We start from the raw sequence: 18,988 nt of genomic DNA on the forward strand, positions 1-18,988 counted from the left end.
TGCATCATCAATTTTGCCAAGAGCAGCCTCACTCCGGCGCAGTCACTTGACTTTTTGGGAGCTCATTTCGGCACCAAAGTGATGTTTTGGATCGGGCCCAATCTCTCCTCTCTCAGGTTCAGTGCTTTCGGAACCTCCAACTTCCCACTGCTTGGGACTATCTCCAGGTTCTGGGCTCCATGGCCTCCACTATAGATGTAGTGCCTTGGGTGTTTCCCACATGCATCCTTTGCAAAGAGCATTACTCTTCCATTGGAAGTCGGTGTTTCGGGAATTTCAGACTCTTCTGCCGCTTTCATCTCTAGCCAAGGACAGCCTGACCTGGTGGCTCAACTTGGATCACTTGCTAATAGTGGTGGACCTAGAGGTTCCGCAGTGGGTGATCATTACGACAGACGCCAGTCGAAGCAGGGGTAGTGGATGCCAGTTCAGTCAGCGTGGCCCATCTGGAGACAAGAGCAGTTCATCTGGCGCTGAAGCGCTTTCTGCCTCTAGTCCAAGGCCGAGCAGACTGAATCCTCTTCGACAACGCAACGACAGGAGCATACATCAACCGTCAGGGAGGGACAAGGAGTCTCCATGTTGCTCAGGAGACTAACAAGCTAATGCCGTGGGCGGAACTCCATTTGTCCCATCTGGTGGCGTCTCACATTGCAGGCGTACACAATGTTCAAGCGGACTTCTTAAGTCGCTAACGCTTAGATCCTGGGGAGAGAGAGCTGTCCCAGGTAGCAGTGTCACTCCTCTTCACGCGATGGGGGACCCCCCATCTCGATCTGATGGCCACTCAAAGGAACACGAAGGCTCCGCGCTTCTTCAGTCGCAGAAGAAGAACAAGGCGCAGAGGGTGTCGATGCCTTAGTCCTCCCGTGGCCGCGGTACCTCCTGCTCTACGTCTTTCCGCCTTGGCCCCTAGTGGGAAAAGTGCTCCGAAGAATACAGTCACCAGGGGCCCATGATCCTTGTAGCTCCAGAATGGCCTCGACGGCCATGGTTTGCAGACGCTGACAACCTAGCGGTGGACGGCCCGCTTCGACTGAGACATCTGGTGAACCTTCTCCGACAGGGCCCAGTAATTTTTGACCAGGGAGATCGCTTCTGTCTAGCGACCTGGCTTTTGGGCAGCGCCGGCTGAGAAGAGGAGGGTACCCAGAGGCTGTTATCTCCACTCTTCTCAAGGCTAGGAAGTCTTCCACCTCCATGTCCTATGTCTGGGTCTGGAAAGTTTTTTGAGTCTTGGTGCCAGTTTCCACGTCATGCGACAATACCCCAGATCTTATCTTTCTTGCAACGAGGTCTGGAGATGGGATTGGCCTATAATTCCCTCAGAGTACAGGTGGCAGCCCTTGGTGCCCTCCATCATCAGGATGGAACTACTCTTTCATCGCACCCTGACATAGTCTGGTCCTTAAAGGGAGTAAAGCATGTGAAGGCACCGATACGCAATTTAGGTCCTTCGTGGAGCTTGAATTTGGTCCTTCGAATTCTAGGCGGTCCACCGTTTGAACCTCTGAAGAGAACTATCCTCAAGGACCTCACTCTTAGGACAGTATTCCTGGTGTCTATCTGTTCCGCTCACAGAATTTCGGAACAGGGTATCCTTGTGTACCGTACCATCTTTTCTACCAAGGGTGGTCTCGTTCTTTCATTTGAATCAGTTGGTGGAGCTGCCGTCCTTCCAGGACGAGAATTCCAGAGAGCTTAGATGCCTTGGTGTCAAGTGCTTCCTCCTTTGATGTCTTTCTGGAGGCTACCAATACTTCCGTTTTTATCGGATCACCTCTTGTCCTCTGGAGTGATCCCCAGAAGGGAAACCAGGCTTCTAAAACCACTATTGCCCGCTGGCTAAAGGTTGCAATTTCTATGGCGTACATTGGCGCTGGCCATCCACCGCCAGATGGTATAAAGGCTTATTCTCTCCGAGCTCGAGCAGCCTCTCCGCAGGAGATTTGCAGAGCGGCTACCTGGAAGTCGTTACACACATTCGCGCGTCACTATCGCTTGAATCTTCAATCACCAATCATGGGCTCCTTTTGGGGCTCAGGTCATTCGAGCTGGGCTATTGGTGGCCCATCCTACTTAGGGAAGCTTTGGTACATCCCATGGTCTGGACTGATCCTGCTACGTACAGGGAAAAGAAAATTATTCCTTACCTGCTAATTTTTGTTCCTGTAGTACCATGGATCAGTCCAGACGCCCACCCTATGGATTGTTGGGGGTTCTTTGGGATAATCTTTCAGCTCGACTGTGTAATTAAGGGACTGATTAAGAGTTCAGGTTGCAAGTTTTTTGCTTAGACTTGTTTACAGTTGATATTCAATTTTGTATTGATCCATCCAGGGTGTTTTTCCTTATTGCTTGGATATTCTTAATACTGAAGGTTTACAGAGGGTGCACCAGTTATGAGGGACCGCCTTCTCAGATTTTGCTCTGACTCCTTCTGCTGGAAGGGGGACATAACCACGGTCTGGACTGATCCATGGTACTACAGGAATAGAAATTAGCAGGTAAGGAATAATTTTCTTGTATATATGGTCCAAAATTAACACTTGTTTTCCAAAGAAACTGTTTACAATATTCTTAATCAGGTTATGAACGTATATGGCAGTGAAGGAATGGATGTTTTTCTTAACCATATGTAAAAACAAAACTTTAAGGGTTCAGTTTATTAAGGTTTTTTTTCCTTCCCGTGTCTGTGGGAAAAGATCTTGATGAATTGTGCCCCAAGATCGGCAGGTTGGATTTGTATGCCCATGTTTTGATGCATGGCTGGGAAGAATGCTAGGACAGCATTACGAGATTAGGCCATGCACCTACTCTAGCACTGGATTGTCCAGTGCCGATTTGAATTGACTTGTTTTCGTGAGAATCAAACTATGTTTGAAAAACCTTCCTTATGGAGTAATATTTGAAATTAACCATGAAAATGAACATCACACCATTTTCATCTGCTGTTCATTTCTTGAAACTCTGAGTAGATGTATCAGCAGTCCTGTCCTAATGATTCACAAGCCAGAGAAAGGAATGAAAATAAGGGGATGGAACAGTTCCCCCTATGAGGAAAGGCTATAGAGGTTAGGGCCCTTCACGAAGGAGATATGATAGAGGACTATAAAATAATTGGTGGAGTGGAATGAGTAAATGCAAATCTGTTTCCCTGTACGTACAGGATCAGTCCAGACGGTGGGTTATGTCCCCCGTCCAGCAGATGGAGTCAGAGTAAAGTTTTGAGGGTGCTGGTATATAAGCTGGTGCACCCTCCTAGATCCCCAGTATCTCTCTGACTCCAGCAGATGTGAGGAGGGGATCTCATGGTTTCCCCTATCTAGTGGTTTTCCGCTATATTTTTACTGATTTCTCTATCTTTTGATTGATGGATCAAGTTTGTTAAAAAAAAAAAAAAAAAAGAGGAAGAAGGAAACTTTGTCACTGCCAGAGGGAACCCGGTTCCCTTGGCCCCTTTGCTGATCCTGCCATCAGGACTGTCTTACCTGCTCTGTTGTCTCTCGCGCTCCTTGTATTCTTGAGGGGTAAGCTGGGGGAAGCGGGTTATCTGTGTTCCTTTTTCCTTTCAGCACAGGTTCGGCGCAGCCTGAGGTGGATGCTGGTGGGGCCAGCCTCTCCCCTCCTTTTTTCCCTCGCGGCGACTCACCTCCCCCACGGCCCTGCGACGTTCATTCCCCGGGGCCGCAGGCAGCAAGGAGGTCCCATTCCCCTGCCGCCCCCGGGGTTGAGGGTGTTTGGGTGGTGGTTGAGGGCACGGCGAGCCGCTCTCCCCGCGCCGCGATCTTCGCTTGCTGCGTGCTTGGGCTGCTGCGTCTGATTCGGGCCTCGCGCAATGCAGCGCGCTCGCTGCCCATCCTGCGGCGGTCCGAGTCACGGCCTGTGTGGTCGATGCCCTCCCGGGGGTGAAGCGGAGACCGTCCCGCCGACAACCTCGCCGCCGTGCTCGGAGCGCCGCGGGCCTTGGGGGATGGCCCCGCCCCCGTCCTTGGCGGGAGCGGCGGCCATCTTAGAGTTAGAGGGCAGCGTGGGCTCAGACCCTGAGGAGCCGCCGGACGAATTTCTGCCTTCCACGCCCCCGATCTTGGATTCGGGGCCTCTGCCTTCCTCGGCCGGACCCTCCAGGGACCCCATGCCTCCGCCCTCGGCAGGGCCGCTCAGTTTTTCGGCGGACTTCGTGGTGCTTATGCACCAGGCTTATTTGCAGAGCCTGAGTCCTCAGGGGGGGGCGGCTTTCCCTCCTCCCCCCGCCAAGGCCCCCAGACCCTCGGGGGCTGCAACATCGGTACCGGGGGCCGTAGGGGGGGGCGCCAAGGGGCCCTTGAGTATACCACTTTTCCTAGGTGGCCCGTCGCCCTCACCGGATCCGGGGGGCGACCCCTTGGCCCCGATGGATGATGATTCGGGGGTTACAGCACACCTGGAATGCGATGACCCACGGGTCCTTCGCATCTTTCGCAAGGAGGAATTGGCGGATCTCATCCCTCACGTTCTCAAGGAACTGGACCTCGACCCTCCCATTGAACCACCGGGACCCCCAGCTCCTTCCGTAGCCTCCGCTACCTCCAAGGGTGACCCTGTATTGGCAGGCCTGCGCCCCATAGCGAAGACCTTTCCCATTCACGATTCTTTTCTCCATCTTCTGGTGAGAGAGTGGGATAACCCGGAGGCGTCCCTTCGGGTCGGCAGGGCGATGGACAAGCTCTATCCTCTCCCGGGGGACTTCCTGGATCTTCTTAGGGTCCCCAAGGTTGATTCAGCGGTGTCCGCCGTCACGAAACGAACTACCATCCCGGTCACAGGGGGCACCGCGCTGCGAGATATACAGGATAGAAAGCTGGAGGTCGCCCTCAAGAAGATCTTCGAAGTCTCGGCACTGGGGGTCCGGGTGGCTATCTGCGGTTCTCTGACTCAGAGAGCCGGGCTTAGATGGGTTCAACAGCTCCTCACTTCTCAACAGTTACCACCCGAGGAGGCAGCCCAGGCGGACCGTCTGGAGGCGGTCATTGCTTACGGGGCGGATACCCTGCACGATCTCCTGAGGGTCCTGGCAAGGACCATGGCCTCGGCTGTTTCTGCCCAGCGCCTCCTGTGGCTCAGAAATTGGGCGGCGGACGCCTCTTCCAAGGCGAGTCTAGGTGCTCTGCCCTTCAAGGGCAGGTTTCTCTTCGGCGAAGACCTCGATCAGATCATAAAGACCCTGGGGGAAAATTCGGTCCACAGGTTGCCTGAGGACCGGCAGCGTGGTTTTCGGTCGTCCCCTGGAACTTCCAGGAATCGCTACAGCCCCCAGAGGCGTTACCGAGGTTCCAGGCCACAGGGACCTAGGACACCTTCCACCAGGTCGCAGACGTGGACGCGGCCCTTTCGGGGTCGCAGACCTGCCAGGGACTCCTCGGCACCGGGAGCCTCGGGCAAGCCTTCACAATGATGCCAGGCCAGTCTACTCCTCGCTGCCCCGGATTGGAGGTCGCATCGCTTTGTTTCGCGAGGAATGGACCAACATCACCACGGACCAATGGGTCCTAGACATCCTAAGCGACGGTTACGCGTTGGACTTTGTGCGGGCGCCCAGGGACCGCTTCGTCTTCTCGCCCTGCGGGTCAAGTCTCAAGCGCCTGGGAGTGCAACAAACGCTGGACAGGCTGTTGACCCTAGGAGCCATCACGCCCGTCCCCTTAGGAGAGGTGGGCTCGGGGCATTATTCAATTTACTTCGTGGTTCCCAAAAAGGACGGATCCTTTCGTCCCATACTGGACCTCAAGGAAATCAACAAGGTGCTCCGGGTCTCCAAGTTTCGCATGGAAACACTCCGCTCTGTGATTGCGGCGGTGCATCAAGGGGAGTTCTTGGCTTCCCTCGACCTCACGGAAGCGTATCTGCATATCCCGATCCACCCGGCCCATCACAGATTTCTTCGCTTCAAGATCTTGGGACAACATTTTCAGTTCCAGGCCCTGCCCTTCGGTCTGGCGACCGTGCCCAGAACCTTCACCAAGATAATGGTGGTGGTAGCGGCCGCTCTCCGGAGGGAGGGCATTTTGGTCCACCCTTACTTGGACGACTGGCTCATTCGTGCAAAGTCTCTGTCGCAGGGACGGGCGGCGGTCGACAGGGTGGTGTCCTTCCTACAGTCACTTGGCTGGGTGGTGAACTTCAGCAAAAGCAACCTGCAGCCAGCCCAACAGTTGGATTTCCTGGGAGCGCGTTTCGACACGGCTCTGGGCAAGGTCTTCCTGCATCCGGACAATGCTCAATCTCTGCGGGATCAAATCATCCGGTTTGCTTCTCTTCCGACACACACGGCGTGGGATTATCTCCAAGTCCTGGGTTCCATGGCGTTCGCGATCAGCTTGGTGCCCTGGGCCTTTGCACACCTGCGGCCTCTCCAAATGTCCCTGCTCTCAAGGTGGAAACCAGTCTCTCAGTACTACCAGGCGGTTCTCCCGCTCCCTTCGGCCGCCAGGGACAGCTTGAGGTGGTGGCTGGATCCCAGGAACCTAGCTCAAGGCTGCTCCCTGGAAACGCCGGACTGGGTAGTGGTCACTACCGATGCCTGCCTGTCCGGCTGGGGAGCAGTGTGTCTCAGGAGCTCGGCTCAGGGCCGGTGGACAACGGAGCAGTCCACCTGGTCAATCAACCGCCTGGAGACCAGGGCGGTCCGTCTGGCCCTTGTCAGTTCCTGCCTCTGATCAGGGGTCGAGCGGTTCGAGTTCTCTCAGACAATGCGACAACGGTGGCGTACATCAACCGGCAAGGGGGCACCAAGAGCCGCCTAGTCGCGTGGGAGGCCGCGCGTCTGATGGCGTGGGCGGAGCGTTTCCTGGATCAGTTGGCGGCGTCCCACATTGCCGGGGTGGACAACATTCAAGCAGACTTTCTGAGTCGTCAGGTCTTGGATCCGGGGGAGTGGTCTCTCTCCGACGAGGCGATGTCGCTCATCTTCCGCCGGTGGGGGACGCCGGCGATGGATCTCATGGTGTCCGCCGCCAACGCAAAGGCTCCTCGCTTCTTCAGCCGCAGACGGGAGCGCGGCGCGGAAGGCGTCGATGCTCTGGCTCTCCCCTGGCCCACTCAGATCCTACTCTACGTCTTTCCCCCCTGGCCACTGGTGGGAAAGGTGATCCGGAGGGTGGAGCGACACTGCGGTCAGGTCATCCTGGTGGCCCCGGAATGGCCGCAGCGTCCATGGTTCGCGGATCTGCTCGGCGTGTCGGTGGACGGTCCACTTCGACTCGCGCACCTCCCACGTCTTCTGCATCAGGGCCCAGTATTTTTGGAGCAGGCGGAACCCTTCTGTCTTGCGGCGTGGCTTTTGAGAGGAGGGGACTCCTGAACAAGGGCTACGCTATTCCCGTGGTGGACACGCTCCTCAAGGCGCGTAAAGCTTCAACATCGGTCGCCTATGTGCGGGTCTGGAAGGTCTTTGAGGTTTGGTGCTCGGCACGGGGTGCCCTCGCGACCGCGGCTTCCCGACATCACATCCTGGCGTTTTTGCAGGACGGGCTGGAAAAGGGGCTTTCCTACAATTCGCTCCGAGTGCAGATGTCAGCCCTCGCGTCCCTGGCTCGCGCCTCAGGCAGGCCGGATCCGTCATCCCATCCGGACATATCCCGGTTCCTCAGGGGAGTGAAGCACTTGCGGCCGCCGGTGCGTCCTCTCTGCCCCTCCTGGAGTCTCAACTTGGTGCTACGTGCTCTGGGAGGGCTCCCCTTCGAGCCTTTGCGTCAGGCTTCCATCAAGGACGTCACCCTAAAGACGATCTTCCTGGTTGCAATAGCCTCGGCAAGGCGTATCTCAGAGCTACAGGCGCTGTCGTGCAGGGAGCCCTTCCTGCGGTTCACGGACTCCGGGGTCTCTCTGCGAACGGTTCCCTCGTTCTTGCCTAAGGTGGTCTCCTCGTTTCACTTGAACCAGGTGGTGGAACTTCCAGCCTTTCCGGGAGATGCCCCTGCGGCGCTTCGGTGTCTGGATGTCAAACGAGCGATTCTTCGCTACTTGGAGGTGACGAATGAATTTCGGATATCCGATCATCTCTTTGTCCTTTGGTCCGGTGCTAGAAAGGGCAAACAGGCGTCAAAGACTACCATCGCGCGCTGGCTCAAGGAGGCGGTGGCTGCTGCTTATATTGGTTCTGGGAAGGATCCTCCGGCGGGCATCAAGGCGCATTCCTTGCGGGCCCAGGCCACTTCCCATGCAGAGTCCCAACTCGTCTCCATACAGGAAATCTGCCGGGCGGCGACTTGGAAGTCTCTCCACACTTTTGCCAGACACTACAGACTCCATGTACCAGTAGAGGAGGCTGGTTCGTTTGGGGACGGGGTACTTCGAGCAGGGTTCTCAGGGACCCACCCGGTTTAGGGAAGCTTTGGTACATCCCACCGTCTGGACTGATCCTGTACGTACAGGGAAAAGAAAATTACTTCTTACCTGCTAATTTTCATTCCTGTAGTACTAGGATCAGTCCAGACGCCCACCTGGTGTGAACCTGCTCGACTATTTTCTCCTTTTCTTCTGTTCTCTGCTCTTTCCCCTTCGGGGGTAGTTGTTATTTGTGTGTTGTTCTGTTTGACAGTTCTCATTGCACGTTGCATAAATTTGGTTAACTCTTTCAGATTTTTGGTTGCACTTAGGCTTGATCCATCATTCTTGCTCTGTCCAGTTTTCTGGCTTGGCTTTGATATTCTCGATACTGAGGATCTAGGAGGGTGCACCAGCTTATATACCAGCACCCTCAAAACTTTACTCTGACTCCATCTGCTGGACGGGAGACATAACCCACCGTCTGGACTGATCCTAGTACTACAGGAATGAAAATTAGCAGGTAAGAAGTAATTTTCTTTTACTCTTCAAAAAGTACAAAGACTAGGGAGACATTCAATGAAGTTACTAGGTGATACAATTAAGACAAATACTGTAGGAGAAAACAGATTGTACTTGCCAGGTTCTTACCTGGTTTGGCCTCTGTTGGAAACAGAATGTTGGGCTTGATGGACTCTTGTCTGACCCAGCATGGCAATTTCTTATTTCCTAGCGTGTAGTCAAATGGACTCAGGACCAGTGGGTTATGTGCTCTTCTGCTAGCAGATGGGAGACTGAGTCAGATTTTAAGGCTGATGTCACCCTAGATATACCCTTGCAGTGAGTTCAGCTCTTCAGTATTTCTCCATCTCCTAATAGTTGCGGACACTATGCCACACACTAGAATAGTGTTAAGAATTACAGCAAAGAAGAAAAATATTTTACCTTAAATAAGATCGAGCCCCACTCTCCTGCGGTGATACCTAAGAGTCCCTCCCCCAGTTGAGAATTCCTGAGGTGATTTTCGATATCCCTCAGAGGTGTGCCTTGGTCCGGTAGCCGGTTCCCGACGTGGACTTAGCCCCCAGAGTGGCTGAAAGGCAGCGGGGTGCACAACCGAGCACTGCGGTGAAGGTAAAGCCTTCTCCCCTTATTTTCTTATAATTAAACTCTGGAATTCGTTGCCAGAGGATGTGGTGAAAGCTGTTAGTGTAGCTGGCTTTAAAAAAGGTTTAGACAAATTCCTGGGATAAAAAGTCTCTGGGATAAGCAACATGGAATCTAATGACCTTTTGGATCCTGCCAGGCACTTGTCTTGGATTAGCCACTTTTGGAAACAGGATATTGGACTTGATGGACCTTTGGTCTGACCCATTAGACAAATGTTATGTTAAGTCTTTTTGAAGAATGATTGTCTCTTCCTTTGAAATGTGGGGAAGAACCTTAGCTGAATGTGAGAGACTACAAAGAAGTCATACCAGGGTTGACAAAACCAAGAGTATCAGAATTATGGAAGAAAAGTTCAGGCTTTCTGCTCATCGTCAATATTTTTCTACCTGTTGGTCAGCAGATTGTTAGATTTCAGTAATGTAAAACTGGTATTCCAGTTTTAAAAACTGTTTGGTAAAACAAATATTAGTTTTGATGGTTCTGAGAAATGAAAAATTAGCTTTCCTAGCATGTAGCCAGATGGACTCAGTACCAATGGGTTATGCTCCCCTGTCCAGCAGGTGGAGATGGAGTCAGGTTTCAAAACTGATGTCTCCCTACATACACCCCTGCAGTGACCTCAGCCCTTCAGTATTTCTCAGTCTCCAGCAGATAGAGGAAGTGCTTTTCCTATAGGGATCGCTGTAGTTTTTAGAAGAAAAATTCTACTTTTAAATTGGAGAAAAAATTGAGCCCCGCTCTCCTGTGGCGATACCTAAAGGTCCCTCCCCCAGTTGTGATTTCCGAGATCCCTCAGAAGTGTGCCTTGGTCCGGTAGCCGGTTTCTGCCATGGACTTTGCTGCTGAAGCAGCTGAAAGGCAGTGGATGCAGGAAGCCAAGTGCAGCGGTGACGGCCAGAGCCCTCTCCCTCTGCAGCTGGAGGCCTCTCTGTATGCAGCTGGTAAGCACTGATTCCAGGAAAATGTAAAAAAAATAAAGACTTCCTGATTCAGAGCTATTTGGAGGGGTTTCGGGAAGACTTCCTCTGGTCTCATTGCTTGGTGCGCCAAACCAAGGTTGTTCCCGATCTCATCTGGGAAAGGGGGCTTCCAAGCAGGTTGAGTGCCCCCCCCGGTGGATTTTAGGCTTGGTCGGCTCTCAGTTTAGTAGGCCGAGGTGGTGCCATCTTGCTCGCATATTTGGGCCCTCCATAGAGCTTTGGTATGCGCAGTGCGTGTCGGCTCTGCTCACATGCTGTTCACATAACGTCGTGCACGTTCTTACAGGCATGACTTACTAAGTGCACAATTCAAGTAAAGCCATGTGCACAGGCTGTGCATGTGCGCATAAAATTTTAAGCATGAGCTGACTGAAGCTGTTACCATCGCCAATGGCTCTGGCAGCAAAGAAATGTAAGCGCCTTTCTCTCTGCGCTGCTTGTCATATTAGAGCTGCCCAGTCTGACCTGGATTCTAGCTTATGTCAGCACTGTGAGAAGTCCAGGGAGAGTTGGCCTCACCGGCCTTTGCTAAGCCCAGCTCCTCCAATTCAGAGGATGGGTCAGACACAGTCTTAGCTGCAAGTACCCCAGATTTGAGTAATCCTGAAACTGGATCATCCAAGGGAGAGGGAAATTCAGTAGCACCTATGCACTACCTCCTGGTCTAGGCATGGACCTGGCTGCCTTCTCTTGGGTGGAATTTTTTTAAGGTCTTCAAGCCTTCATACATGCGCAGGCTGCTACCTCACTTGCCCCTGTCTTGATGACACCTCAGCCGGTAAACCCTCCCTCTCCCAGTCCTGTTGGCAGACCTTGAGGCATGCCTTGCTTTACCAAGGATATCCCTGGCAGGGACCCGGACAGCACAGACAAAGAGGAGGATACAGATTCCTTGGAAGATGGGGAAATTTCCCATTGATAGCCGGGCTGAATTAGCCTCGCTGTCTCGGAGCGTGCACGTGACCGAGAGTAGGCGGAGTTTTCCTCAGTGAGTCACAGAGCTTTGACTCTGTGCGGTCATCTTCTTGCGCAATTCCCTGCTTCTCCTTAGTCTCTTTTTTTTCCGCGAGCTGTTTAGCATGCGGGGTTTTTTCCTCTTACTACTGTTTTTCAATTTTGCGATTTTTTTTTTTTTTTTTTTCCTGGAGAATTTTGTCTTCGTGATGGCTCCGAAGCTATCTGGATTTAAATACTGTCAATGTGGCAAAGTTATGTCCATCACTGATGACATAGAAAAAGGTCTCCGTCACTTACTTTGGTCAATCTACGAAGCATTTGAATCATCTGCGAGATCTTCCTCAGCTGCCATAGCTGCCAGGTGCCTTGCTTGGTTGAGAGCCAGTACGATTCGTGAGGATGCTCACGACAAATTGGCAGATATTCCTTACATGGGGGATAACTTGTTCGGGGAAACTGTGTCCAATCTAAAGGAACAGAATATGGCAGTACTCTCTCTCACCACCCCCTCTGACACTCACACAGGCTCTCAAAGATTCTACCCCTCCTATCGGAGAAGATCCTATCCAAGGGCATCTTCTAGATTGTTCACACCATATCGAACACAGCACTATGGTCAACTATGGTTTTTCCAAAGAGATGAATTGCCGGCCATTGTTTCCCAGACCCTGAAGATGCTGGGAGTCCCTGGGGTGGACTCTATGACAGAACCAAAGAAGAATCTTATTCTGATTTCCCTATGGAAAACCTCTTCCTGTACTGGAAGCCATTCAGGAGTTGCTTCTGGGGCATCCCATTCCAGGTCAATCAAGTTTTAAAGGTGGACGAATGTTAGCTCTATACCCACTGGATCTAGCAGCGCGAGAACGTTTGCGTTTCCCTAAAGTGGATGTGCTGGTCTGTGCCATCTCTAAGCAAACATCTATCTCAGTGGAGGGAGTAGTGGCCTTAAAAGATGCGCACAATAGTTGTAGAGAGTCCATCTTTAAACCGGCCTTTGACGCTATAGCAATGCCCTTACAGATTGCTTCTTGTTGTGCCCTGGTAGCTAGTTTGTGCCTGATCCTCTCTCTGGGGCAAATTCGAGTGGTTATGGAACCCTGCTGCTGCCTTTTTAGCTGACGTGGGCTCGGACCTAATCCATACATCGGCCAGAGGAGTGGCCTCAGTGGTGGCGCAAGAAGACAGCTATGGTTGCAAAATTGGTCAGCAGATGCAAACTCCAAAGCAAATCTCACAAAGATGCCATTTAAAGGATCACTTCTCTTCGGAAACAAATTTGAAAAGCTGGCCAGTAAATGGGGCAAATCTCCAGTTTCCTGGCTACCAGAAGATAAAAGAGAGCAGTTACAGCTCCTCTCACCCATGAGGGGTCGATCCAAAGGCTCCCAGCGTGTTCGCCCCTACAGAAACATGACATTCCATAGGTCTCGGCCCTTTGGGAGGTCTCAGACCTTGCGGAGCCGACGACCCAAGAGAGGGGCAGGCTCAGATTCAGGTTTGTCCCGAATCCCCCCAATGAAAATCTGCTGACCCACCCTCGGAACAAGGAGATAGGGGTCAACTGTCCCTCTTCTACCAACGGTGGGTTGAGATCACTTCAGACAAATGGGTACTGGAGGTCATGTGAGAAGGATATATGCTGGAATTTTGCAGCACTCCTCAGGGCATATCCATAATACCTCCTTGCCAATCCAGCACAAGAAGCAGGCAGTGAAGACTGTTAAGGCTCATCAGGATGAGGGCTATAATCCCAGTACCTGTGCCCCAGGAAAATATGGGGCATTATTCCATCTATTTCATCTTACCCAAGAAGGAAGGTTCCTTTCGCCCCATCCTGGACCTCAAAAAATCAACTGACATCTGCGAGTGATTCATTTCTGCTTGGAAACACTATATTCCATAATAATGGCCATAGAATCAGTAGAGTTCTTAACCTCCCTAGACCGATCTGAGGCCTGCCTACATATTTCAATCCATCAAGAACGTTGTTTCCTACCCTTTATGGTAGTGGGTTGCCATTATCAGTTTTGGGCACTGCCCTTTGGCCTGGCCACCGCCTCGGAACATTTTCCAAGATCATGGTGGTCGTAGCGGCAGCATTGACAAAAGAGGGAATTCTGGTTCACCCATACTTGGATTACTGGTTGATCTGGGCAAAGTCTGTGGAAGAGAGGCTTTGGATGACTTCCTTACTTCAGGAACTCGGTTGGGTCATAAACCTGGACAAAAGCAGTTTCAAACCCTCCCAATCCTTGGAATATCTGGGAGTCCGATTCAACACCAAGCAGGCAAGGTCTTTCTTCCGACTACATAGATAAGGAAGTTGATGTCCCAAGTGCGTTGGTTGATGAGCACAATACAATCGACGGTGTGGAGCTATCTTCAAGTGCTTGGTTTAATGGCAGTAACCCTGGAAGTAGTGCCATTGGCGAGAGCACACATGCGACCACTTCAACGCTCCCTGCTGTCACTTTGGAACCCGCAGTCTCAAGACTATTCGATTTGCCTCCACTTACTGATGGTAGCATGCTCTCAGCTCCAGTGGTAGCTGCAGGAAGCTCATCTGGGCAGGAATGTACCCCTTTCCTCTCCAAACCGGCTGGTTCTCACAACAGATGCGAGCCTCCGGATCTGGGGAGCTCACTATTAGGAACTGATGGCCCAGAGACGTTGGACCAAAGAAGAGGCCCTCTGGAAAATAAACTGCCTGGAAGCCTGGGCAGTCTGATTGGTGTGTCTACAATTCAGTCACATACTCCAAGGTCATGCGGTCTGCAAAATGTCAGACAAGGCTACAACAGTAACCTACATCAAACGCCAGGGAGGAACCAAGAGTGAGCAGGTGTCACAGGAGATAGACCTCATTATGGAATAGGCGGAAATACATTTCAGCTTCCCACATCACAGGAAAAGACAACATTAGAGGAGACTTTATAAGCAGGGAGAGTCTAGGAGAGTGATCATTCTCGGCCAAAGCCTTTCAGATGGTGGTAGATCACTAGGGTGTCTCATCCATCGACCTGCTGATCGCATCTCACAATACGAAGGTTCCCTGATTCTTCAGTTGCAGAAGAGATCAGTGATCCTTGGAGATCGACACTGTTCAGACCTGGCCGGAAGAGGGGTTGCTATACGCCTTCCCTCTGTGGCCCCTGCTGGGCAGGGTCATTCACAAAATAGAGCACCACAGGGGATTAGTCCTACTTGTAGCTCCAGATTGGCCCATGCGTCCGTGGTATGCGGACATGCGGATACTCCTGGTGGAGACACCCCCCCCCCCCCCCCCCCGTGCCTCCCACCGCACAGGGACCTGCTACAGCAGGGACCGGTCCTTCACGAGGATTTGACTCAATTCTGTCTTACGGTCTGGCCCTTGAGAAGGCTCGCCTGATGAAGCGAGGATATTCAGCAGATGTAATTGCTACCTTACTCCAAGCGCGGATGTTCTTTACGTCCCTAGCGTATGTGCGGGTCTGGAGATAATGAGAGGTCTTGAACGATGTGAATCAGTTATTTACACTTTCAAATAACAGAAGGACTAGGGGGCATTCCATGAAGTTAGCAAGTAGCACATGTAAGACTAATCAGAGAAAATTCTTTTTCACTCAACGCACAATAAAGCTCTGGAATTTGTTGCCAGAGGATGTGATTAGTGCAGTTAGTGTAGCTGGGTTCAAAAAAGGTTTGGATAAGTTCTTGGAGGAGAAGTCCATTAACTGCTATTAATCAAGTTTCATTAGGGAATCGCCACTGCTATTAATTGCATCAGTAGCATGGGATCTTCTTAGTGTTTGGGTAATTGCCAGGTTCTTGTGGCTTGGTTTGGCCTCTGTTGGAAACAGGATGCTGGGCTTGATGGACCCAGCATGGCAATTTCTTATGTTCTTATGAGTATTTGAGGCTTGGTGCGAGGAACATGTTTACCCTTGGACAGTCAAAATCCCACTAATTCTGAAATTTTTGCAGGATGGCTTGAATAAAGTTTTGATCCTTAATTCTTTGAAGGTCCAGGTAGCGGCGCTCTCCTGTTTCAGGGGCGAATGCACGGAACCTTCCTATTGGTTCACCTGGACGTGGCCCATTTTTTCTGAAAGGGGTGAAGCACCTCCAGCCACCCCTATGGTGGTTGGTTCCCTTGTGGAATCTTAATCTGGTATTAGAGTTTTTGGCAGGGCCGTCCTTTCGGCCACTGCACAGTCTTTCCTTGTGTTTATTAACATTGAAAATGATGTTCCTTGTGGCTATATACTCGGCATGTCGCATCTCTGAACTACAGGTCTTATTGTGTCCGGATGACTCCAGGAGCATTACAGCTTCGTACCATTCCATTTTTCTTGCCCAAGGTAGTCTTGAACTTTCCTTTGAATCAGTCCATTTCGTTACCGTCCCTCATCTGTCATTTGAATGTCAGTAGGCTTTTGGTGCTGTATGTGGAAGCTTCAGAACTGGTCCGAAAGACGGACTGCCTGTTTAACCTTTACTGATGAAAGAAGCAGGGTGAACCAGCTTCATGGGCTACCATAGCTTGCTGGATTAAGGAGATGGTCATGGGAGCTTATGTGTAGGCAGGAAAGCCCATTACCTTTTCAGGTTAAAGCTCATTCCACTATGGCACAGGCAGTCTCATGGGCGGAAGCTAGACTGCTATCTCCCATCGACATCTGCTGAGCGGTGACATGGTTCTCTTTGCACACCTTCTCCAGGTTGTATCACCTGGACATTCAGGCCCGAGAGCATGCAGCTTTTGCATCGGTGGTGTTAACTGGACCGTGGGCAGCCTCCTGCCCTGATCGGGAGTAGCTTTTGTACATCCTGTTTGGTCCTGAGTCCATCTGGCTACACACTAGGAAATGGCGAAATTACTTACCTGATAATTTTTGTTTTCCTTAGTGTAGACAGATGGGGTCAGCATCCCTCCCATGGCTGCCCAAGAACAGTGCCAAGGATTCACCCCTGGAGTGTTACAGGTAAACTGTCATCCAGTCCCAAGATCAGGGCATCTATATTCTTACTGGGGTTCAGTGTTTAGTTGGTTGAGTACAGTTACGGTCAGTGGCTTTTGAAGAGAATACTGAAGGGCTGAGGTCACTGCAGGGGTGTATCTAGGGTGATGTCAGCTTTGAAACCTGACTCCATCTGTCTACACTAAGGAAAATGAAATTATCAGGTAAGTAATTTCTCCATTGCTGCAGAGTTTAAGTGCCTTGGCTAAGAGAAATGCATATTTATGTATATATTTTTTCTTTTTTAGATGATTGAGGAGGTGAAAAGAATCCGTACAGTTAAAGTTTCTGATATTGATAGTTTTTCTGTGACTCACTACCACCTGCTAGAAGCCTGTGTTGACAGAGAAATGGACACAAAGCAGGTGATTTATTTATTTTTTTTCTTGTTCTTCTCATCGTGTTGCTGTACTTGCTTTTATTGCCTGCGGCATGTACTGTGGTGGTCATTGGCATAGGAAAATGTTTTGGTTGTCAGTACTGGATTTATAAATAAGATACTGCAAAACTAATAATGAACAGTGGCTTCTTTAGCTGTTTTTAAAGAAATCTGATTTTCATGATTTCATTTCTTGGTGAGAGATAATGTGCATTATCATACTGATATTCCAGGTATACAATTCCTGTTGAGTCCATTTTGCTACTGCTTGGAAAGTCTTCTGAAGGACTGTTCTGAAATGACAGGTTTGCTGAATATGAGAGGGATGGCAAGGCGAGAACACAGCCAGTACAAAGCCAAAAAGACCTTTGAAATGTCTCACAGTTCCTCACTGTTAACTTTGTCTATCTAATCAAATAATAATCGCGGAATCTGGTGGGTCATTGGTAACAACCAGTGAAGTACAAGGAGTGAAAATAATAGCCTGCAGAAAGGTCAAGTGAGTCATTTATGCGTTAAATCATTTGGTGACCTTCAGACTTTTAGTTAGAAAATATAGAAAGTCGCTATTTCACACTTAATATCCTACCTTCACATTCCTTATAGATGGCCAAAGTGGCTAACAATTTATATACATTCATACAGTTTATAAAATAGAATAATGAGTTTAAATACAGATCAAAAGTACAATAGTACAATTTAGAAAAAAGATGGATGTTCTTGTAAGTCTGTTCTAACTTCGCAATAATGAGGAACACCTGGATTTGATAGGGATCAAAATTTCAACTCCAGTTGTCTGCACAGATTGTGTCCTTGCCTCACAACTGCACTGCAGCCTTCTAGGTTTCATTGTAACATTTACGGTCTTTGTTTTACTGTTTTAATTTTGGATGAATGTTTGTTAGTTTGATTATATTGTACATTCCCTAGGGGCTGTGCAATTGGTGACTAATAAATGCTGAAATAAATATTGATTTTGATTTTCCTGGCATGTAGCCAGATGGACTCAGGAACAATGGGGTTGTGCTCCCATGCCAGCAGATGGAGACTGAGTCAGGTTTCAAAGCTGACATCACCCTAGATACACCCCTGAAGTGACCTCAGCCCTTCAGTATTTCTCAGTCTCCAGCAGATGTAGACAGGCTTACCCTGTACCTTTTGGAAGAAGACATTCTACTCTTAAATTGGAGAAAAGATTGAGCCCCGCTCTCCTACAGCGATACCTAAAGGTCCCTCCCCCAGGTGAGAATTCCTGAGGTGATTTCAGAGATCCCTCAGAAGTGTGCCTTGGTCTGGTAGCCAGTTCCTGGCATGGACTTTGCTGCTCAAGCAGCTGAAAGAGCAGGTGCAGGAAGCTGAGTGCAGCGGTGACAGCCAAAGCTCTCTCCCCCTGCAGCCAGAGACAATCGCTGTACTCAGCCGGTAAGTGCTGAGCCCAGGCAAGTTTAAAAAAATAAATAAATAAAAAGGAAGAAGATTTACCCTCAGAGGAGGGGTTTCGGTAAGACTTCCTCCGGTCTCCTTGCACAGTGCGCTGTAGCGATGTCGTCCCTGATCCCATTGGGGTATAGGGAAGTGGGCTTACGAGTGGGTTGAGCTTTAAACTTGGTTGGTACTTCGTGGTAGGCTGCAGCAGTGCCATCTTGTGCACGTCTTTGTGTGTCTTGTATTGCCCGCCATAGGAAGTCCGTACACGCAGTGCGTCGGCTCTGCACATGCACCATGCGCATAACGTGCGTGTACTTACATGCGCAATAAAGTAAGTGCAGGATACAGGAAAAGCCAGGCACACGGGCTGTGTGTGTGCCTTGCTGCACTTTGCCTAGGTGCTCAAAATTTGTGCACATAAATTTTTAAGCATGAGTCGATTGAAGGCACAGTTACTGCTGTCAGGAAAGAAACATAAGCGCCTTGCTCTCTGTGCTGCTTGTCATATTAGGGCTTCCCAGCCTGACCTGGATTCCAAATTGTCAGCACTGTGAGGAAGTTCAAGGGGATTTGCCCTCCCTGGATTTTGCTGAGCCCTGCTCCTCCTGTTCAGATGAGGGATTGGCAGCCTTAACTGGAAATATTCCAGTTTCCGGTATGTACCCGGATCAGTCCAGACAGTGGGTTGAGCCTCCTGTCCAGCAGATGGAGACAGAGAAAAACTGAAAGGGTATCCTTTATCAGGACAGAGCCTACCCTGCATC

At 50.6% G+C, this 18,988-nt stretch overlaps 1 protein-coding gene across 4 annotated transcripts in view; it reads left to right on the plus strand.

Annotated features, from left to right (window-relative positions):
- The window catches only part of CEP295 (centrosomal protein 295), a 212,246-nt gene that overhangs the window by 26,865 nt on the left and 166,393 nt on the right, over window positions 1-18,988 (plus strand). For all 4 annotated transcript variants that reach the window (XM_029602323.1, XM_029602320.1, XM_029602321.1 and 1 more), the window contains exon 6: window positions 16,666-16,782. In XM_029602323.1, coding sequence (XP_029458183.1) covers window positions 16,666-16,782 — 117 coding nt within the window. The remainder of the gene's footprint in view (window positions 1-16,665; window positions 16,783-18,988) is intronic.

Source organism: Rhinatrema bivittatum, chromosome 5 (genome assembly GCF_901001135.1).
Source record: "Rhinatrema bivittatum chromosome 5, aRhiBiv1.1, whole genome shotgun sequence".
In the NCBI taxonomy this organism is placed as follows: domain Eukaryota; kingdom Metazoa; phylum Chordata; class Amphibia; order Gymnophiona; family Rhinatrematidae; genus Rhinatrema; species Rhinatrema bivittatum.